The sequence below is a fragment of the Sorex fumeus genome, unplaced genomic scaffold (assembly GCF_029834395.1).
Source record: "Sorex fumeus unplaced genomic scaffold, SorFum_2.1 ptg000041l, whole genome shotgun sequence".
NCBI lineage: Eukaryota > Metazoa > Chordata > Mammalia > Eulipotyphla > Soricidae > Sorex > Sorex fumeus.
This window is the reverse complement of record NW_026606098.1, coordinates 10,764,325-10,787,755: the sequence shown is the minus strand read 5'-3', so window position 1 is coordinate 10,787,755 and position 23,431 is coordinate 10,764,325. Positions and strand designations below refer to the sequence as shown.

The window sequence follows — 23,431 nt, the reverse complement described above, 5'->3', positions numbered from 1 at the left end:
GTCTATCTCTTCCATCTGATTTTTTCTAACGTTCCTGTGACCAGCCCCCTGCCATGCCAGTGTATCCCTCTTCCTCTATTCATGCTCAAGGCTTGGTGGTGACAGCCCGCTAGATCTGGCCTCTGAGAAAGCGCTCCGTCCCTCGAAGATGTTACTGGTGCCCACTCGAGAAAATCAATGAACAATGGGAGGACAGTGCTACAGGACAGTGCATATATATATTTAAAATTGTACATGGGGGCCAGAGCAATAGTATAATGATTAAGGTGCTTGCCTTATACGTGGCTGACGCAGGTTCAATCCCCAGTATCTCATAGGAACCAGAGCACTGCCGGGAATGATTCCTGAGCTCAGAGCCAGGAGTAACCCCTGAGCACTGCCACATGTAGCCCCAAAACTAAACTAATGCATAATGAGTATGCGTGCTTGGGCCAGCACTGACTATGGAAGTTTTAAGAGACATCTGTGCAGAAGTGGAAAAGATTGGCTGCTGTGAGCCAGAGAGCTACAGAGAAATCTCAAATCCCGGAGGATGCAATCCTGGGAGGGCATTTGATTGTTCAATTTAATAATTTAATAATTTAATAAACATGTCGTGGCAGTTGCCAAAAATGATTAGGCGTGCAGAAAGCTGCCCTTCATGAATGGCTTATTAACTGCCACTGCTGCACGTGAATCAAGAGTCCGTCCGTAGGGGCTGGCGGCCTCACGTTCCTGCCTGCGCGTCTGGAGAGACTATGCCTGCACGGCTGAGCTGTTGGTGCCCCGAGCCCCTGCTCAGCCCCTTTCCTTGGCCTGGCCTCCATCTCCTCCCTGGCTCTCCTCCAGCCATGAAGGGAGTAACCCGGCTCTTCGGCGGCTCTCCTGGAACCCCAGGGACCCGTGCTTTTCCCTTCATTAACCCCACCCAGCAAGTGCCTGCAAGAGCCCAGGGAATGTTTCTTCCTTTGGTCTTTGGTAGACCCAAGTCGGTCTGCCTTGGGGACGGCGATGCTTATTTAACGTTTCCAGGACCTTGGATGCTGAATTTGCAGTGTGCCTCCTTACTGACTTGATTCAATTGTCAGCCTAACCTCGAATCAGCGAAGCTTCTGTAGAGTTGGAGAATAGTAGAATCAGAACTTTCTGGCCGCTGTTTCTGGGGAGATGACTGAGGAAAGTCACATTTTTCCTTCCAATTGTTATTATTCTTTCTTTACCTAAAATCACTGGCAGTCAAGAAGCTTGGTCTTCTGAAAAATTGTTTTAAAAGATACCTTACATCATGGAGTCTTGGTTGGATCACGTGGTGGGTCCTAGTACAAGTTTCTATGTTGGAGACCTGGAGTGTTTGTTTTATTAAGAAAATCTTTTTTTTTTCTTTTTGGGTCACACCCAGCGACGCTCAGGGGTTACTCCTGGCTCATGCACTCAGGAATTGCTCCTGGCAGTGCTCGGAGGACCATATAGGATGCTGGGAATCGAACCTGTGTTGGCCATGTTGGCTGCGTGCAAGGCAAACGCCCTACCCGCTGTGCTATCACTCCAGCCCCAAGAAAATCTTTTGGTTTTGACCAATTAAAAAATGCCTTTGGGTATGGCCCTAAGCTTGAGAGCAATGATCTTTTATTTTTTTCTTTTTGGGTCACACCCCACTGGGTGTGTGATGTTCAGGGACTACACCTCACTCTGCACTCAGGAAGTACTCCTGGCAGTGCTTGGGGTACCATATGGGATGCCAGGGATCGAACCCAGGTCAGTCGCATGCAAGGCAAATGCCCTACCTGCTGTACTATCGCTCTGGCCCTAAGAGCAATGAGTTAGATCTGAGCCTCAGAGCTGGAGAGATAGCACAGAGATAGCATGGCAGGTAGTACAGTTTGCCTTGCATGAGGCTGACCCAGGTTCGATCCCTGGCATCCTCTAGGGTCCCCTTAGCACTGCCAGGAGTAACCCCTGAGCATTGCCGATTGTGGCCCCACAACCAAAATAAATCAATAAACGTGAGCCCCAGCTGCCCCTGAAAAGCCCCCACAGTGCTTGTCGTCCTTCAGGCGGGGCTGACAGCTTCCAACTCACCTTTTCTCCAAGTCGGTCATTCTTCTGGCTCCTTGCTCGTCAGACCAGTCTTTCATTGCAGACTCTGAGCGCAGACAGCTCCTTGAGGATGCACTTTCTTGCCGTAGCACTTTCCCTGGTGCTGACAGTGACTGCTGCGGCTGGGCAGTGCAGGGAAGGAAGAAAGGAGCTCAGCATCCTGTTTGGGGCAGTTACTCTCTGGTGTTTGCGGTTGTTCTCTGGTGTTTGGGGTGAGGAAGTCCTGTGCTGCTTGCAAACTGCACCTTTGCGTTCTACTATCTCTCTGGTCCTCTGGAACCATTTTTTGTTTTGTTTGTTGTTTTTGAGTCACACCCAGCAATGTTCCTGGGTTACTCCTGGCTCTGTGCTCAGAGATCATTCCTGGTGGTGCTCAGGGGAACCTATGGGATGCTGGGGATCAAACCTGGGTCGACTGTGTGCAAGGCAAAATGCCCCCCCCCACCCCCACTGTACTATTGCGCTGGTCTACAACTCTCAGTATTTACTTTGTGACTAGGTCTACTGATGCATGAAATGATTGTTTTCCTGGAAATTTCACATTGAGTTCATGGGATGATTTGAAAAAAAATCTCCTTGTTGGATTCTTAGCCCCAATAATTAAGGTATTTTGTTTTGGGGGAATCACTGATTACACCCAGCAATTCTTGGCCAACCAGTCAAGACAGTTGAATGCTATGACCCAATGCTTCTTGCGATGGCTTGGGCATGGGGGGGTCATGCGGTTTCATAAATCTAAAGAGGGGTGGGTGCACTTAAGATGTGTCCTAAACTCTGTACTCTTTCCCCAGCCCCAAATAAGCCTTAATTGAAATGCATAGTGAAAACAATAGATGAAATTATGACAGCACTTTGCATAGTTCTCTTAGACTTTTTTTTTTGTCTTTGGGCTCATGTGCTATGCAGGTCATTGAGTAGAAACGCTTCCCTCTCCTCCTGCAGAATCAATCTGGTTCTATCCCCTCCCACCCTCTACAATAGATCCAGAACCGACAGACACAGCTGTCTTCTTTCCCTTCTGAGATGCTATCAATAAGTCAATGAGTGCAATAAAGTTGGAAGATAGAGCATCAATAATCAACATCAGAATTTGTTTCCACAATCCCATCCAAAATACAGGGAGAAAAGGCTGGGGTGTGACTCAGTAGTTGAGCATTTGTCAGGCATCTGTGAGGCCCTGGGTTAGTCCCCAGATAACACAATAAAAGAAGAAAACGCAAGTAGGAGAGGAGAGGAACCGAGGCTTTCCTTCTTGAAGATGCACAGATGGCTAAGGGGCCTCTGCAAATGTTCATCATTTCTAATCATCAGGAAAATGCAAAGCAAAAGGACTATTAGATACCACCTCTCACCAGTGAGAATGACCTGTGTCAAAAAAGAACAGAAGCAGCTTGTATTTCTGGGAATGTGATGGTGACAGAATCTTTTATATTTTTCACTCCTTGGTCACACCCATGATGCTCAGGTTTTACTCCTGGCTCTGAACTCAGGAATCACTCCTGGTGGTGCTCAGGGAACCCTATGGGATGGTGGGGATCGAACCTGGGTTGGCCATGTGTAAAGCAAACACCATTCCTGCTGTGCCCCGGCCCTGAATCTACATCCATCAAGGGTAGGAACATTATCTAGCTTAGCCTGCATAAAAGCAGTAGCAATGAGACATCTCCAAAATTTTTTTTAAAAATTAAAATTTAAATTAAAAATACAATGCCCATAAAACACAGACATCGGACTGTTGATCTTCAAAGGAGCACTGAGATTAGGGTGTCCTACTCACCCATCTTTGTAAAGTTTAATTCATCTCAGCTAATGATTTAAAAAAAACACCCCCTGAATTCTTCATCCAGAGACCTCAGATCCAGGAGGAACAGAGAGGGAGGGTAGGGTCAACACAGAGAATCAACCACCACCTACAACTCATTTCAGGTCATCTGATTGTCAAGAAATACGCAGACCGCCTGAGAACAAAGATTTTACTTTCAGCATCTGCTCACACAATGTGATTGATTATGTTCCAGGACAAAGCTAACTGTCCTCCAGGAAGAGGATTCAGGAGAGACTAGGGACTTCGGATGGATTGGGGGGAAGAACAGCTATACCAAGGGGTGATGTCCATGAAGGGGCCCTGGATGTGGAAGATCATTCAGAGAGTCAGAGAAGTTTCTTCTGGACGACCCTGCTGAGGTGCCTGGGGCAAGCCTGTGGTTCTTGGCTGGGGGATTTTGCTGGAAGCATTTGAGGTGGGATGGCCTGTGGGGTATGTAGGTAGGCAGAGCATCACTTGGTGGTTTTATATACTTAACAGAATGGGAAGGAATGGGAGTGAAGATAGATGGTCGGCAATTACACCACCTCCGCTTTGCTGATGACATTGTTTTAATAACACCAAACATCAGCCAAGCGGCACAAATGCTGGCCGACTTTGACCGTGAATGTGGAAAGGTAGGACTACAGCTGAATCTTACGAAGACAATGTTTATGAGAAACAGCCTTGTTCCTGACGCCCCATTCGCTCTCAATGGAACGACCATCTCCGAATGCAACAGCTATGTCTACCTAGGTCGAGAGGTCAACATGACAAATGACCTGGCACCCGAGCTGCGCAGGAGGAAGAGAGCGGCTTGGATCGCCTTCAAGAACGTCGAAGAAATAGCTAAGAGGACGAAGAACCTCCGGCTCCGGGCACATCTCTTTGATTCCACTGTTCTTCCTGCATTAACATATGCCTCAGAGACCTGGGCCCTACGCAAACAAGATGAGAACGCCATTCAGGTCTCCCAAAGAAGAATAGAAAGAGCTATGCTTGGAATATCACGTTTCACTCAAATGAGAGAACGAATCCGGAGTTCTGACATCCGTCGACGATCAAGGATCAGGGACGCTGTCTCATATGCCAAGGTGTCGAAAATCAGATGGGCTGGTCACGTAATGAGATTTAAAGACGACCGTTGGACTAGAGCTGTTACTGATTGGATTCCACGGGATGTCAAGAGACCGCGTGGCCACCCACCTACCAGATGGTCAGACTTCTTCGTCAAGATCATGAACGATCAGTTTGAGGCCCTTCATGTTCCCGGAGCAAACAGATGCCATTGGGCTACACTAGCACGCGACAGGGACAAATGGAGACGTTACTGGCGCCCGCTCGAGCAAATCGACGACTAACGGGAAGTTAAGTGATTAAGTGATTAAGTGAACAGAACGCATCTTCGTAGAGGGGGAGATCTCCATAACAGGCAGTTTCCAATACGCCTGCTCACCCCTCAGCTTGCTCCAAGTGTAAACCAAGCACTATGTTGGGGTTTCCCAGAGAGAGCCCTGAGCATTGGAGAGCTGAGCACTGTTCCCGGTCAGCACTATCTAGAACCTTCCGAAGGCTGCACTGGAGAAGGTCACCTCCTGGAACACCCTGAATGACTCTAACCCACACGTGGATTATTGGGATGTTAGAAAGGTTGATTCATGGAAGTGGCAACGAATAAGTGAACATACAAAATCATTTTTTAATATGCCAGAATACGTTAGTGAAAAGTAAAGACTGGGGGGTTGGAGTGACAGTTCAGTGGGGAGGGCATTTGCCTTGTACGCAGATGATGGCATCCCATAAGGTTCCCCAAGCACCGCCAGGAGTAATTCCTGAGTGCAGAGCCAGGAGTAAGCCCTGAGCATTGCCAGATGTGACTCAAAAAGCAAAAATAAAGACCAAAACCTGGGCTGTCATTGGGACTGGAGGGATAGTACAGCATGGAGTGCTCTTGCTTTGCATATGGTATACCCCCACCCCTAGTACCCCATATGGTCCCCTGAGAACTTCCAGGAATGATACCTGAGAGCAAATCCAGGAGCAATTCCTGAGCACCACCAGGTGTGAGCCCCAAACAAATGTTAAAAAATTCATTAATTTTTTTGCAGGGCTGGGCCACCCTGGCTTTGCTCAAAGGCTATTCCTGGCTCTGTGCTAAACAGGCACCCTTGGTCACTGTCACTGTCACTGTCCTCCCGTTGTTCATCGATTTGCTCGAGCGGGCCCAGTAACGTCTCCATTGGAGACTTTGTTGTTACTGTGTCTGGCATATCGAATACTCTCGGTAGCTTGCCGGGCTCTCCGAGAGGGGCGGAGGAATCGAACTCGGGTCGGCCATGTTGGCTGCTTGTAAGGCAAACGCCCTACCGCTGTGCTATTGCTCCAACCCTGGCACCCTTGGTAGAGCCAGAAATTGAATAGTAGTCAAGGAAAGTGCCTGGCATCCTATGCGACCTCTCTTGCGTGTAAGTTGATCTTATTATTAATTGCTCGCCTTCAGGTGGGGTGGCTGGAGTGATAGTACAATGGGGAGGGTATTTGCCTTGCACGTGGCTGACTTGGGTTCAATCCCTGGCATTAATGTGGTCCCCTGAGCACCAGCAGGAGTAACTCCTGAGCATTGCTGGGGATGACCCCAAAATCTTGGTCCCCTGAGTACCATGAGAGAAATCCCTGGGCACCAAGTATGACCCTCCCCAAACCACACACACACACACACACACACACACACACACAAACATATACAATCACTTCAAGATGTTCCCTAACAATCCCTCCTTGAGGGAACCATCAAAGCAGCGAAGAGCACAACCAGGTTATGTGATCAACTATGCGGACAGGCATTTGGGTCTGGCGCCCTACCTAAGGCTCAACGCCAAAGGGACAGAAGAGGGAAGCACTGAGATCAAGCCGCCTGCCTGAGGCCTCTGCAGGGCCAGCTGATGTCCCTGTTCCTCAAGCTACAAATAAAGGGGTTCAGCCTGAGGGTGACCACAGCGTACATCACCGAGGCCACGGCACTCTTTCTGAAAGAATGAGATATGATGGAACTGAGGTACACCCCAAGACCTGTGCCATAGAACACGGCCACCACGGACAGGTGCGAGCCGTGGGTGGATAAGGCTTTGCACCTGTTGCCCGTGGAGGAGATTCTCAAGACAGAGGACATGATCCAGGTGTAGGAGTACAGGACGCCTGAGACAGAAATCCTGGCAAAGACGGCAGCCAGAAAATACACGGCCACGCTGTTGGTGGGGCTAGTGCTGCAGGCCAGCTTGAGAAGCTGGGGCAGGTTGCAGAAGAAATGAGGGATTTCCACCGGTGGGCAGAAGGTGAGCTGTGACTTCATCAAACAGTTCACAGCAGAGTTGAGAAGGCCGAGGAAAAAGGACCCCCGCCACTGCCGGCAGCAGAGGCGGGGATTCATGATGGCGGGGTAGTGCAGTAGGTGGCAGATGGCGGTTGTAGGCCATCACTGCTAGGATGACGCTGTCCAAGCAGGCGAACAGATTGAAGAAACACACCTGCGCCAGGAAGCTGGGATACAGGATGTCTCTGCCATTAGTCTGAAGGTCCAGCACCATCCTGGGCACTGTGGTGGAGCTGTAGCTAATGTCAGTCAGGGACAGGACAGAGAGGAAGAAGTACATGGGCATGTGCAGGTGGGCATCGGAGCCCACGGCCAGGACAATGAGCAGGTTCCCCATGACAGTGACCAGAAACATGGACAGGAACAGCCCAAACAAGAGAGGCTGCTGGGCTGGGTCATCAGAGAGCCCCAAGAAGAGGAATTTTATGGCCCTCGTCAGATTGTGGGGTTCCATGGAGCAGAAACACCTTTCGGAGAGGAAAAGGAAAAGAAAGTTGCTAGAAAGCAAATGCGCTACAAGAAGTCTGACGTGCATTGACGGTTTGGGTTCAAGCAACCACTAAAGAACTCCCTGAAAAAGAAAATCATGAAATTCGCTTATAAATGGATGGGCAGGGAGAGGATCATGCTGAGTGAAATGAGTCAGGAGAGGAACAGACATAGAATGACTGCACTTATCTGTGGGATATAAAAAAATAAATAGTATGAGACTGATACCCAAGGACAGTAGAAACATGGGCCAGGAGGATTGTTCCATGGTTGGAAGCCTGCCTCAGGTGCTTGGGGAGAGGGTAGCTGGGATAGAGAAGGGAACATGATGACAATGATAGTTGGAAGTGATCCCTCTGGACAAGAACTGTGGGCTGAAAGGAAATAAGGAACAAACATGATAACCTCTCGTATCTGTACTGCAAAGCATAATACCCCCAAAGAAGAGAGAGGCAGAGACAGAGAGACAGAGAGACAGAGAGACAGAGAGACAGAGAGACAGAGAGAGTGCCTTCCATAGAGACAGGTTGGGGGTGGTGAAACTGGTGACATTGGTGGTGGGAAATGTACACTGGTGGAGGGATGGGTGTTGGAACATTGTATGACTAAAACCCAATCATGAACAGCTTTGTAACTGCATCTCATGGTGATTTAATTAAAACAAAACAAATTGAAAGAAAGGTTAAGAATTCCCTCGCAGTATGAGTACCCTAGCCTGAAATTCTATTAAGGACTCATCTGGAAATCACAGTGCCTAAATTCAAAGAAAAAATTACTTTATTTCCAAAACAAGAAATAATTCCTACTTTAGACCTCTACATCTCAAATAATAGGCTTCAATTATGATAAAACATCCTTAAAAATTTTTGGTACTGAGGCTGGAGGACAGCGGGGCAGGCATTTGCCTTACATGTGGCTGACCTGGGTTCGATCCCTGGCATCTCATAGGGTCCCCTGAGCACGACCAGGAGTGATTCCCAAGAGTAGAGACAGGAGTCAGCCCTGAGCATTGTTAATGGCCCCCCAAAAACCAAACCAAACCAAACCAAACCAAATCAAGCCAAAAGGCAATTCCCAGCTCTATGTTTGGGGGGCCAGTTGGTACTGGGGATAGAACCCAGTTCACTGCGTCCAAAGCGAGCACTGCTGCCCATTGAGTTGCCTCTTCAGCACTAACATCTCCTGATTAAAACCCCTTTACCTGGACCTTTGCTCCACCCCCATAGTACTGCTATAGGCACTACCTTCGAAAGACTGCTAAGAAAATTAGAGATGCCACGTCATTGAAAGATCTTTGTTTTGTTTGGGGGCCACATTCGATGGTGTTCAGGGCTGACCCCTACCCCTGAGCTCAGGGGAATCAACCAAGGTCAGCGAAGATGCAAGGCAAGTGCCCTGTTCACTGTCCTATTGCTCAGGTCCCGTTAAAAGAATTAAAACCAAAAGCAAACTCCAAAACCTATTAAAATGTGTATCTTCTCTGATAATGGAAACAAAGAGAATCAGAAATATCCTATCCTCATAAAGAATATTAATCAAAGTAAAGGCATTTCTGTTTTTTTCGAATATAGAACAATGGACCCCTACTTGGAGTATTTCCAGACACGAAGCATAGCAACAAGGTTGTCGTGATTGTGTCCACTGACAGTTTGGAGGCAAACTCTATTTCTCCCCCCTTGTTCCTATCATCTTGGCTATGTGATAAGCATTGGAATTTGTGTTGGCAAAGGCTGAGGGAGCACTCCTGGGACCCGACACGGGCGACATTTCTCAAGTAGATTAATGATAGGCAATAACTGATGGCAGGTTTTGGAACATGAGATTTGATTTTTTTTTTTGCTTTTTTTTTGCCCACACCCGGCAATGCACAGGGGTTACTCCTGGCTCTGCACTCAGGAATTACTCCTGGCGGTGCTCAGGGGACCATAAGGGATGCCAGGAATTGAACCCGGGTCAGCCGTGTGCAAGGAAAACACCATACCCACTGTGCTATCGCTCCAGCCTCTGGAATGTGGGATGTTGACCCTATGGAATTCAGACAAATAACTGATCAGTAATCATGGAAGGTCGATAAACAATACTGGTAATAGTGGAATACAGACAAATGACTGATTGGAGATGGTGATGGAATCTGGATCAACCACTTTGCTTCTGCTTATACCAATCTTCCCCATGTCATCATGGGTCTAACTTTTACCCACTTACCACTTGCCCCTGTGCTGGAGCGATAGTACAGCAGGTAGGACATTTGTCTTGCACCAGACAAACGTTTGTGGCCGACCCAGATTTGATTTCTCTGTTCCTCTTGGAGAGCCTGGCAAACTACCGAGAGTATCACCCCTGCATGGCAGAGCCTGGCAAGCTACCGTGGCGTATTCTATAGGCCAAAAACAGTAACAACGAATCTCACAATGGGGACATTACTGGTGCCCGTTCGAGCAAATCGATGAACAACGGGAGGACAGTGCTACAGTGCTACCACCTGCCCTTGTCCTGCATGCATTACATTCTGTTTGCCCCTAGATAATACCTGTTGATCCTGAATAAAACTGTCCACAGTGCCATCAGCCTCTAGCCCCTAGGCATGATCCCTGAGTGCAAAGCCAGGAATTAGCCCTGAGCACCATCAGATGTGTGCCCCTCCTCAAAACCCAAAAAGAAAAGAAACACTGAAACTTGCTTTCCCCACAGAAAGCCTTCCATTCTGTTCCAGGGCTGGCTGGTGATGCCCTACACTGCCATCACATTCACCAGCTCTGCCTTTAAAATCACTGCGGAGCGGCTAGAGCCATAGCACAGCGAGTAGGGTGTTTGCCTTGCACGTGGCCGACCTGGGTTTGATTCCCAGCATCCCATATGGTCCCCCGCCAGGAGTAATTCCTGAGTGCATGAGCCAGAAGTAACCCCTGTGCATTGCCATGTGTGACTCAAAAAGAAAAAAAAATGAAGGCAAAATCACTGTGAAGGACTTAAGGGTCATCACGGCAAGATCCCTTTCTCGATCTCTCTGGGAGAGGCTTCTGGATACATCTGGGAGAGGGGAAGAGCAGAATGTAGAATGAAAACTTGGGAACTGCCAAAACAGAACAAGTTCTGTTTCTCCTAAAGAAGAGAGACATCTGGAGACCTCCTGCGGATACGCTCCCACCTGGCTGTGCTATACATTCTGCCCATCACTGGGATGAGAACACGGGACCCATGGTCCTTCCTTCATCCACCATCTCTGTAGCCCGTGCTGGCTCCTGATATGAGTTTCCAAGCCCTGGGAGAGGAGGAGGGAAGGAGGAGAGTGAAGCCTCTCTCCGGGGCCCTGAAAGACATACAGACGCGGGCGGGAAAGCTCTTGTGTGGAGTCTGACTCCGGAAACTGCTGACGTTAAGAAGGAGACGTTAATATACCAAGAAGAGACAGAGGCCTGGCTCATTATCTACCCTCCTGTGGGCCAAGGAGTCAAGCCACAGAACTCATAATTAGTGAAATTGGTTCTTTCTACCTCATCTCTGAAGACCTGCTAATAGGAACAACGGAGGCAGTGGAAACCAGTGGCTCGCCCTAGAAAGGTCTGATCTTGCCTGTGGCCAGGAATCATATCACCTGTATGTTGGTCTCTCACTCCAGTTTAAAAGATGTGAACATAAAAACAGGCTAAATCGCTCCTTTTCATTATATCTTAAAGCTTTTGGGCTTTCACATTCGCCAGTCTGTGGTGCCAGTCAGATCCACTCGGGAGAGTCTACCTCTCACGGGAGTCCTGCATTGATTTCCTGTTTCTCACTTAAGATTTCTCCGATATCCAAAGTGATCGTTTCTAACTATTCTGATCATACCAGTCCCTTCCTAATAGTTGGAAATAATCCCTTTGGACAGGAACTGAATGTTGAAAGTAGGAAGTAGGCAAAGAGATATACCTGATAACCTTTCAGTAACCAGTAACCTATTGCAGACAATAATGCCCAAAAGGGAGGGGGGGAGGGGAGAGACAGAGGAAGGGAGAAGGGGGGAAGGGAAAGAAGGGAGAGGGAGAAAGAGGGAAGGAGGGAGAGGGAGGGAGGGGGGAGGAAGGGAAAGAAGGGAGAGAAAGAGAAAGAGAGAAAGGGAGGGAGAGAGAGAGAGGAGAGAGAGAGAGAGAGAGAGAGAGAGAGAGAGAGAGAGAGAGAGAGAAGAAAAGTGCCTGCCATAGAGCATAGAGGGAGTGGGTGGGTGGGACAGAAACTGGGGATAGGGATGGTGGGAAATGTACACTGATGAATGAATGGGTGTTGGAACTTTGTATGAATGAAACCCAATCATGAACAACTTTTTCTCACGGTGATTCAGTTAATAAATTCTAAAAAAATACTATTTTGATATTTGATAGTTTCCTGAGCATCACCAGGTGTGACCCTCAAAACAAACAAACAAACAAACAAGTTGATAATGACTTCATACATTAATTAGGATTTTTTTCTTATTTGTATGACTCTGAATCCAGGCTTTTGCTCCCTTGTGGGGCATGGTGGGATTTATAGAACTCTTTTTCATGTATATAATTCCTGCTTGTTTACCTGCGACTTGCTCATTCTCTTAGGCAGAACTTAGATTTTAATGAAGCAACCATCTGTGGAAATCCACATTGCATTCAAGGAATGACTGAAGATTCGTTTGTATGGCCCCTCTTAAGTAGTTTTGGGAGGAATGCTTCCGCATTGGTTTATTGTTGGTTTGTTTGGTTTTGTTTTTGTTTTTTGGGCCACACCCAGTGAGACTCAGGGAAACACTCAACTTTGTAATGGGCCAGTCATCTGGCACACCCAGAAATAAACTATGTGGACACTAGTGGAGAGAATTGACACTGGTGGTGGGATTGGTGTTGAAATATTGTATGCATAAGACACAATGGCTGGGGGCGAGATTGAAAGTATAAGCAGGAGGGCATTTGCCTTGCACACAGTCAACCTGAGTTTGAAGCCCACTGACACTCCAAAGGGTCCTGAGCACTGTGGATGTGGTCCAAAAGGCAAAACCTCAAACCGAAACCCCCAAATAAAACTGAACTATCAATAACTTTGTAGATCAAATAAAAATTTCAAAAATAATTAAAAATTGCATAGAAAAAAAGAAATGTCATTGATTTGGATAACTGTTTCCAGTTGGGCTATGCAATGACATGAAGGATAGTCACCAGATGAGTGTGAGGCTCCACCCCCATTACTTTTCTGTGTTAGCATGTGGGCTTGAAACACCCACAGACTCAGCAGAGGGACTCTCTGCACCCCTCCCCCAACAGTCTACAATAGCAAAATTTCCCCTAGGCCAACAGGGCAAGGGGAGGAAATGCCCTCTGATTTGTCTCCACAGCTCATTCCATCCATGCCTCAAGTCAGAAGATACACATGTCGGAAATGGCTCGAATGACTGGGTCACATGCTTTGCACAGGAAACCCTGAGCATGGCCAGCTAGAGGCCCCAAAGCAAATAAAAAGAGACACAGAAAACCAGCAAAACTTTTTTTTTTTGTGGGGGAGGGTTTGGGGCCACACCTGGTAATGTTCAGGGTTTACTTCTGGCTCTGCACTCAGGGATTACTACTGGCAGCCTCGGGGACCCACAAGGGGTGCTGGGGATTGAATTCAGCTTCGCTGTGTGCAAGGCTTATGGTCAACCCACTGACCTATTGCTCTGGGCCACAAACTGAAACCCCCAAATAAAACAAAGATCACTCCTAAGTTTCTGACAACAGAACATGGTTTCTTGAGAGGAAAGGGATTTTGGGGGGAAGAATAGGAAGAAGCCTACTTGATTGTGTTTAATGGGAATAGATGATTTTTTAAAATTTTTAAATGAAACACTATGAGATACAATTACAGACTTACACACTTTCACGACTACATTTCAGTCATACAATGCTTGACTATTCATCCCTCCACCAGTACCCATTCTCCATCACTAATGTTCCCAGTATCCCTCCTACCCCCATCTCCCCCATCCGACCCTGCCTCTGTGTCAGGCACATTTCCTTTTACTCTCTCTCTCCTTTTGGGTGTTATGGTTTGCAATACAGGTATTAAGTGGACATTGTGTTCGGTCTAAAGTCCACTTTCAGCACGCATCTCCCATCCTGAGCGGACCCTCCAAGCATGCTTTGCTTGATGGTCCCTTCTCTATCTCATCTGCATTTTCCCCCCAGCTTGTGAGGCCAGCTTCCAAGCCATGGAGCAATCCTCCTGGTCCTTATCTCTACTATCCTTAGGTGTTGGTCTCCCATTATGTTGCTTTATATTCCACAAATGAGTGCAGTCATTCTATCTCTGTCCCTCTCTTTCTGACTCATTTCACTTAACATGATACTCTCTCCATGTGGATCCACTTATATGAAAATTTTATGACTTCATTTTTTCTAATAGCTGCATAGTATTCCAATTGTGTAGATATACCAAAGTCTCTCCAATCAGTCATCTGTTCTCAGGCACTTGGGTTTTTTCCAGATTCTGGCTAGTGGGAATAGAATTTTATTGGTCGTGGGATATGGTATACATCTCATTGAATTCTTAAATCTATAGTCCTGGAACTAATAATTTATTGATGGCAGATCAATAAATAAGGAAGTTTCTTCTTTTGCCTTTTGCATGATATCTGGTATTTCTCAGTTATATTTCTTGGCGTTTCCAAGGCTTCTGAGTCTTTGTGCTCATGGATGTCCAGCCTCCTGTTGATCTTTGAAGGTGAGCTGAGATTGGGATCTCCTGTTTATGCATCTCTGCAAAGTGAAGTTTAATTCACATCAGCTACTGACAAATACCTGAATTCTTCATCTAGAGACTTTAGGCCAGAAAGACAATATAGCAAGAACAAAACCATTTTCATTGCCAAGAACCATCTGTTAAGGACACCATTTATTTAACCTTGAGCATTTGCTCACCAAAAGTGATGTAAATCAAAATCATTTTGCAGGAAAATAAATTCTCAAGGAAGTGAATGCAGTGTCCCCAGGGACACTGGGTGGGTTTTGGGGAAAAACAGCTTCACCAAGGGGTGATGTCCATGGAGGGGCCCTGCATGTGGAAGATCACTCAGAGAGTCAGAGAAGTTTCTTCTGGATGCCCCTCCTGAGGTGCCTGGGGCAAACCTGTGGTTCTTCGCTGGGGGATTTTGCTGGAAGCCTTTAAGGTGGGATGGCCTGTGGAGTATGTCGGTAGACAGAGCATCACTTGATGGTTTTATATACTTTACAGCACACATCTTTATAGAGGGTGAGATCTCCATGATGGGCAGTTTCCAATACGCCTGCTCGCCCCTCAGCTTGTTCCAAGTGGAAACCAGGTGCCATGTTGGGGTTTCCCAAAGAGAGCCCCGGGTGTTGAAGAGCTGAGCACTGTTCCCGGTCAGCACTATCTAGAACCTTCCAAAGGCTGCATTGGAGAAGGTGACCTCCTGGAACACCCTGAAGGACTGAGGCTCTAACCCACCCGTGGATTATTGGGATGTTAGAAAGGTTGATTCATGAAAGTGGCAAAGAATAAATGAATAAAATTGATGTTTTTTTTTGTTTGTTTTTTGGATCACACCTGGCTATGCACAGGGGTTACTCCTGGCTCTGCACTCAGGAATTACACCTGGCGGTGCTCAGGGGACCATAAGGGATGCTGGGAATTGAACCTGGGTCAGCTGCATGCAAGGCAAACGCTCTACCCGCTGTGCTATCTCTCCAGCCCTCAAAATTGATGGCTTTTTGGGTTACACCTGGTAATGCACTAGGGTTACTCCTGGCTCTGCTCTCAGGAATTACTCCTGATGGTGTTCAGGAGGTCATATGGGATGCTGGGAATAGAACTCGGGTTGGCCACATGCAAGGCAAATGCTCTACCTGCTGTGCTATCACTCAAGCTCCTAAAAAGTTTTTTCAAAGAGCTTAGAAAAAAATTTTTTTGGCTCTTTGGGCCGCACACAGCAGTGCTCAGGGTTACTCCTGGCTCTGCATTTAGAAATCACTCTTGGCAGTGCTTAGGGGGCCTATGGGATGCCGGGGATCGAACCTGAGTCTGTGGTGGGCAAGGCAAATGCCCTACCTGCTGTATTATCTCTCTGTCCCCGAAATTAGAAAACTCTTAAAGAAGAAAATGAAATGACTTTCATTTGAAGGGTGACTTCTCCACAAGGTGCCCCATCCAAGCCATGGGCAGGCTGATATCCAAGTCAAAAGTCATCAGTGAATTATGAAATTCATGGATGAATTCATTATTAAATTAAAAATGATCCCACTTTGGATGTCAAGATCTGTGGACTTGGAATTAAGAAACAAGTCTTAGAGGCATGCTCTCTCTGTCTCTCCTGGGAAGGCGGGTGAGTCTGACATTTGGAAATCTCTCCTCGATCTCTCCTTCCTGCTGTGAATTTTGGTGGTCCTCTGAGATGGGGACCCCAGGAGCCAGTCTGTCTCATTAGGAGTGCAGCTGTCTGGATCCCTCAAGGCCAAGCAAGTGCCATTAATTAGCTGCCGGGGTCCTGCAGGGGAGCAGCCACACAGACTCACATCTTCTTCCTAGAGCGATTGTCAGCCTTGGCGGATTCATGCCCGGATCTACCTTCCCGTCCACTTCAAGGAAAGCCCATCAGTCACCGGCATCCACTTAGCAGGAGCGGGCAGGGGACCCGGATTCAAATCATGAGCCAGCAGAGATATCGCAGAGGCCAGTGAGTTGCTGGAGAGATGGCGGTGTGGCAGGGGATGTGGGGGTCTTTCCCTCTGCAGACAGCCTAACTGTGCAGGGGCGGCCTCCCGCCTGCTCCCTGATAAAGGCGTTAGAGATTTTGCTGGAACAGTTCATGACGCTGAGGCTATTACCCTGAACTCTGACACTCGGCGAGATGAAGGGGAGGATTAACCTAACCAGGAAGAACTCAGGGTTGTCTCCAAGCAGAGACAGTGCATGGAGGAAATACATAGTTGGTGACCAAAATTAAAAAAAAAATCAGAAGTAGCTCCAGTTGTTTGATTTCCAGAAATCAGCTCAGGTGCAAGTGAGGTGAGGGTTAAGTAGGCTTTTAGTGGTCATGGGCATCTCTGAACTGTATTTGCTGCTCAAATATTGTCGACACTCGGCATAAATAGCACAAAAATTAGACGTGGGTGTCTACACCGATACCATCCTATGCAGCAGGTGTAGAAAGAGTGCACATGGCTGGGGCACTCCCTCCCCGTGGAATGCAAACACAGATCATCTCAGCTAGCCCGATGTAGCTGTGAGTTCAGCAAGGTGGCTGGCGCGGGTGCTATTTGGTGACTGTGTAACTGATGCGCACAGATTGCTCACTGCCACCAAAAGAGGGAAGAACCAGGCAGGATTCAGTGCTTGTTCCAGAAGCATCGCCAAGTTGGGATGTTGCTTAAGTGTAAATACTGCTTTATAAATTTGTTCAACCAGAAATACAGAGTTACTGAGAGGTACCTACATATATATTTATATATACATACATATATTTATATTTAAATAAAAAATTCTCAATTATATTTTATATAGATTTATATAACCCGTCGATAGCACAGCGGTAGGGTGTTCGCCTTACAAGCGGCCAAGATGGCCGACCCGAGTTCGATTCCTCCGCCCCTCTCGGAGAGCCCGGCAAGCTACCGAGAGTATTCGATATGCCAGACACAGTAACAACAAAGTCTCCAATGGAGACGTTACTGGGCCCGCTCGAGCAAATCGACGATCAACGGGAGGGCCTTTACCTTTACCTTTACCTATATAACCTGTATTATGTCATATGTATATATTTTAATATACCAATATATTTATATTTATACAGATTTGTTTGGGCTGGAGCGATAGCACAGCGGGTAGGGCATTTGCCTTGCATGCGGCTCACTTGGGTTTGATTTCTCTGTCCCTCTCGAAGAGCCCCACAAGCGACTGAAAGTATCCTGCCTGCACAACAGAGCCTGGCAAGTTCCCCGTGGCATATTCGATATGCCAAAAACAGTAACAACAAGTCTCACAATGAAGATGTTACTGGTGTCCGCTCGAGCAAATCAATGAACAACGGGAGGACAGTGCTACAGTGCTACATAGATTTGTTTATTATCTTTATATCTATATAAGGGCTGGAGCGATAGCATAGAGGGTAGAGTGTTTGCCTTGCACACAACCAACTCGGCCGACCCAGGTTCGATTCCTCCACCCCTCTTGGAGAGCCTGGCAAGCTACCAAGAATATCTCGCCCTCACGGCAAAGCCTGGCAAGCTATCCGTGGTGTATTTGATATGCCAAACACAGTAACAAATGTCACAATGGAGACGTTACTGGGCCTGCTCAAGCAAATCAATGAACAACGGGAGGACAGTGACAGTGATATCTATATAAGATATATATTATATTTATTATAGATATTTATTTGCATATGGATTATATTTAAATCTATATAGATTAAACTGTCACTATCACTGTCCTCCCATTGTTCATCGATTTGCTCGAGCATGCCCAGTAACGTCTCCATTGTGACACTTGCTACTGTGTTTGGCATATTGAATACATCACAGATAGCTTGCCAGGCTTTGCCATGCGGGCAAGACACTCTTGGTAGCTTGCCGGTCTCTCTGAGAGGGGCGGAGGAATCAAACTCGGGTCAGCCATGTTGGCTGCTTGCAAGGCAAATGCCCTACCCACTGTGCTATTGCTCCAGCCCATATAGATTACTTTTATTATTTGTTTGTTTGTTTGTTTGTTTGTTTTGGGTCACACCCAGCAATGCACAGGGATCACTCCTGGCTCTGCACTCATGAAACACTCCTGGAGGTGCTCAGGGGACCATACGGGTCACTGGGGATCGAACTGAGGTCAGCCATGTGCAAAGCAAATGTCCTCCCTGCTGTGCTATTGCTCCAGCCCCCTATTAATTACTTTTATATCTGCTTTCATTTCTTTGCCCCAAGGTGTCTCTGCACTTTGGACCTCCACAATGTCACAGGGGCCGTGGAGTTCCTCCTCCTGGGGCTCTCAGATGACCCCCAAGTCCAGCCCGTCCTCTTTGGCCTCTTCCTGTCCATGTACCTGGTTACTGTCACAGGGAACCTGCTCATCATCCTGGCCGTGAGCTCCGACCCCCGCCTGCACACCCCCATGTACTTCTTCCTCTCAGTCCTGTCTGTGACTGACATCGGGTTCATCTCCAGCACGGTCCCCAAGATGATCCTGGACATCCACACCCAGAACAGAGGCATGGCCTACGCCAGCTGCCTGGCTCAGCTGTCTTCCTTTAATCTTTTGGGGTGTTTGGACAGTGTCCTCCTGACCGTGATGGCCTATGACCGCTTTGTGGCCATCTGTCATCCCCTGCACTACCCTGTCATCATGAACCCCCGGCTCTGCGGACTGCTGGCTCTGGCATCTTTCCTTATCAGCCTGGTGGAGTCCCAGCTGAACGTCCTTGTCATCTCACAGCTGGACTTCTGTCCCGTGGTGGAAGTCCCCCACTTTTTCTGCGACCCACCTCAGCTCCTCAAGCTTGCCTGTGATGACACCTCCACCCAGAACATCCTAATCTACATCATTGCTGCCCTCTTTGGGGCACTTCCAGCTTCTGGCATCTTCTTCTCTTACTACAAAATCGTGTCCTCCATTGTGAAAGTCCCAGCCAAAGGGGGACGGCACAAAGCCTTCTCCACCTGCGGCTCCCACCTGGCTGTGGTTTGCTTGTTCTATGGAACAGGCCTAGGGGTCTACCTCAGTTCCACCCTCCCAAGCGCCTCACGGAATGGTGTGGTGGCCTCCGTGGTGTACACCGTGATCACTCCCATGCTGAACCCCTTTATCTACACCCTAAGGAATAGAGATATGAAGAGGGCCTTGCAGAGGTTGTTGCCTAGAACTGGCCCCATGTGACGAACAGGTTTTGTCTGGATGTGCAGAACAGCGGTGACATCCTCAGCTCTTGACCGACTGGCCCTTGGTGTCCCATCTTTTATGCTTCTCCTGCCTGTCATTCCACATGATGCTTTATATTTAAATATGGTCTTCCTGGGAGCCAGAGAGATAGCACAGTGGGCAGGGCAACTGCCTTACATGCAGCTGATCTGCATTTGATCCCCAGCACTGCATAGGGTTCCCTGAGCACCTCCAGAAGGGATTACTGAGTGCAGAGTGAGCCCAGAGTCAGCCTTGAACACCGGTAGGTGTCACTCAGAAAACAAGCAAACAAATAAATAAATAAATCTTTGGGGTGGCTGGGACTATACATGCAGTGTTCAGGAATTACTCCTGGTTCTGTGCTCCAGGATCACTCCTAGCCAGTGCTGAGGGGACCAGATGCAACCAAGTAGGGGCTGATTCTGTACAAGGCAAATGCCTTAAGCCATGCTTTCTAGCTGTCTGCACTCTAAATATGTTTTATTCTGGCACAGATTGAATGTGCTGGAGGGATCTATGATCTGACTGACATGTGTCAAACTGCTGTATATTTGATCTCATTGCACCCGAGACCTGGATATCTTATAGAAATGCACAATTTTCTGTGAAGTGTATGTGACACATAATCTTTTCCATGGTCCAAGGTACATACGCAGGCCTTCAATGACATGCATCGGTGCTGTTAATGTGAGAGATTCTCTGACACCGGTTCTTTTTTTATTTTTTGTGTTTGGGTCATACCTGGCGGTGTTCAAGGACCACTTCTGGAGAAAGGGACTTACGGGATGCGGGGATTGAACCCAGGTTGGAAACATGCAAAGCGACTGTCTCATCCACCATCCTATCTCTCTGGCTGTCTGTGATGAGAACGTTCATGCATCTTTCAAATACACAATGCGGGGTCGTTCACTATTGACACAGACTGAAACTTGTGCCCTCGCCAGGTTCTTATTACATAGCCCAGATGATTAAGAATGGGAAGAAATGGAGTTTGGCTTTGAAACTATCAGTGGGTACATACTACAGAAATGTGGGATGCCCGGGATCCAACCCATCATGCTGGCCGCATGCAAGTGCCCTACCCACTGCCCTACCCACTGCTCAGACACTGACACCAGTGGTATTTTTGTTTGTTTGTTTTTTACATTTTCGGGCCACACTTGGTTTTGCTCAGGGGCTACTCCTGGATCTGTATTTAGGAATTACTCATGGCAGGCTAAGGGAAACATATGAGGTACCAGGAATCAAACTGGTTGGCTGCGTGCAAGGCAATCGCTCTCCCCACTGTACTATTGCTCCTGACTTTGATTCCTTTTTTGTTTGTTTTGGCTTTTTGGGTCACACCAACGATGCTCAGGGGTTGTTACTTCTGGCTCTGCACTCAGTAATTACTCCTGGTGGTGCTCCAGGGACCATAAGGGATGCCAGGAATTGAACCCGGGTCAGCCATGTGCAAGGCAAATACCCTCCCCGCTGGACTATCGCTCCGGCCTTCTGACATTGGTTCTTGATCCTGAACCTTTGAGAAGTACCCAGAGTACTTGAAAACTCATCATTCAAGTCCCACCACATCCTATTAATTAATTAGACTGGGGTGTGGCCTAGCAGAGAGAGATACTTTGTCCTTGCTTCCTTTTATTTATTAAAGAAAGAGTATTTACAACCTCATTACACATCTGGGGGTACAACATTGTAAATGAACATCTATATATTCAGCATGTTGACCTCTAAATATCTGGTCTCCATCTTTGGCCCACACAGTGAGCTCATTTTACCCAACTGACCTGCAGACCTTTCATCCCCTCTGAATAATGACTCGTTTATTCTTATAATTTAAGATGAGGTTTTAGTCCCTGCAGGGGGAAACTCAAGGGCTACTTTTTCCTCAGTGCTCAGGAGTCATGCCTGGCCATGCTCCAGGGATCTTGTGGTGCCAGAGATGGCATCTGGGTCTCTGGCATGCTAAGCATGAACGCAGTCCACTGGGCTACCTTTTTTGGCCCTTGCTTTGTTTCCTTTCATGTAGGTAGTTGTTGCTTTTGCTTTGGTGGTGAGTTTTTTTTTCCCCTCCTCAGGAGACCACACCTGGTGGTGTTCAGGGAATACTCATAACTCCTACTCCAGTGCTCCCAGCCTTGTCCATGCAGTGCAGGGGATCAATTCAAGTCTCCTATATGCTCAATATCAGCTTCAGTTCCGTGGGTCACTAACTAGTTTGTTTCTTTATTTTTCTTTTTTTGCTTTTTGGGTCACACCCAGCGATGCTTGGGGGTTACTCCTGGCTCTGTGCTCAGGAATTACTCCTGGTGGTGCTCAGGGGACCATATGGGATGCCGGGGATTGAACCTGGGTCAGATGAGTGCAAGTCAAACACCCTACCCGCTGTACTATTGCTCTGGCCCCTGTTTCTTTTTCACAGGTGAGTCAAGTGTTTGTTTTGCTCTGTTTCATGGATTTTATTTACAGTGTATTTCACTTAACATCCTGTACTACGCTGGGTTATTTTCCAAGCCGGCACAGTTTTATGCCTTTCATCTTCCCTTCACTATTTAAACCACTGCTCTGATAAAATTGCTTTCATTAAAACAACTAGTGTCTATTTTCTTCAACATGGAGAAATTTATAAGTGAGCCAAAGGCATGTCTAACCCTGCTTTTGGAAGATTACAAATTGAACTGGGGGTGGGGTGGGGATAAAACTCACAGATTATTGTGATGACATACTTTGGTCCAAAACATGCAATTTAACTTCAAGGTCATTTATATAATATTCAAACTGGGCTGTTAGAGCTGCAAGTCATCAGTGATTAAAAGCAAATGAAAGATTTTTTTTTTATTGCTTTAACACAGCCTCAGCTGTTTTTATCCACAGTTCCCAGGTTTTTCACTGTTTTCAAGAGTGTAAAGAATAAAAAGGTGCTTGGACTTAGAAAAACTGGGGCCGGAGCAAGAGGACAGCAGGGAGGATGTTCACCTTGCACGCAGCCGACCCAAATTCGATCCCTGGCATCCCATAAGGTTCCCTGAGCACCACCAGGAGTAATTTCTGAGTGCAGAGCCAGGAGTAATCCCTGAGCATCACCTAGTGTGCCCCCCAAAAAAGACAGAAAGAGAAAAGTTTACAGAAAAGTAGAAGAGAAATTAACTCCCCAAGTTGGAAGGAACTTAGCATAGGACTCTCAGTTAATCAAGTCTCCAGGTTTGCTTTTGTTTTTTTTGGGGGGGGATTTTATAAGAAAACTGGGTCTTAGTGTATCTTATACAAAGCTGCAGAGGAACTCCCCCTCCCCATTTGATTCCTAGAGGAGTCTGATTAATTGAAGGCCCTTTTGTGTTGCTAAGATAAACTTCTCCATTCCCTTAGGCTGGGAGACTGTGGGTGAAGTGAAAACCTTTCAGGGTATCTGTTTGCCCATCTGCTGGGTGATTACCCATTTTCTCTAAGTATCTAAGGCTTGGGGAAGTCCAAGGCTGGGGGTAGAACTCATGGCCTTGGGACATTGTCCACTTCCTCCTACTCAAGGAGTCCTGGTGTTTGCAGAATGTGTGAAAGGTAGAATGGGACAGCTTCCCCAGAGCCTCTGGCAGGGCAAGTGAGGAAAAGGGAGGCTTCTCTATCTGCTTGCATGAGGACTTGGGGTGCAAGTATTATTAGTGTTTCAGACGCACATAGTCATTGCTTCGCTCTCACCCTGGAGAGCCAATGTCCCTCCACCGCTGTCCCTATGATGTAGTCAGGCAGGCAGGTAGGGAACGTCTCCTCCCAAGGCAATGGCAATAAATTTCCTGGGAAGTAATAGCCCTGAAGTT

At 47.4% G+C, this 23,431-nt stretch overlaps 1 protein-coding gene and 1 pseudogene across 1 annotated transcript; one reads left to right on the top strand and one right to left on the bottom strand.

Moving 5' to 3' along the window:
- Positions 1-6,785: 6,785 nt before the first annotated feature.
- LOC130028882 (olfactory receptor 7E24-like) lies at positions 6,786-7,704 on the bottom strand (annotated as a pseudogene).
- A 9,066-nt stretch (positions 7,705-16,770) lies between these two features.
- LOC130028881 (olfactory receptor 18-like) lies at positions 16,771-19,598 on the top strand. The gene is made up of 2 exons (XM_056119719.1): positions 16,771-16,787; positions 18,650-19,598. Exons 1-2 carry the CDS (start codon positions 16,771-16,773, stop codon positions 19,596-19,598), a joined length of 966 nt encoding a protein of 321 aa, XP_055975694.1.
- The last annotated feature ends 3,833 nt before the right edge of the window (positions 19,599-23,431 follow it).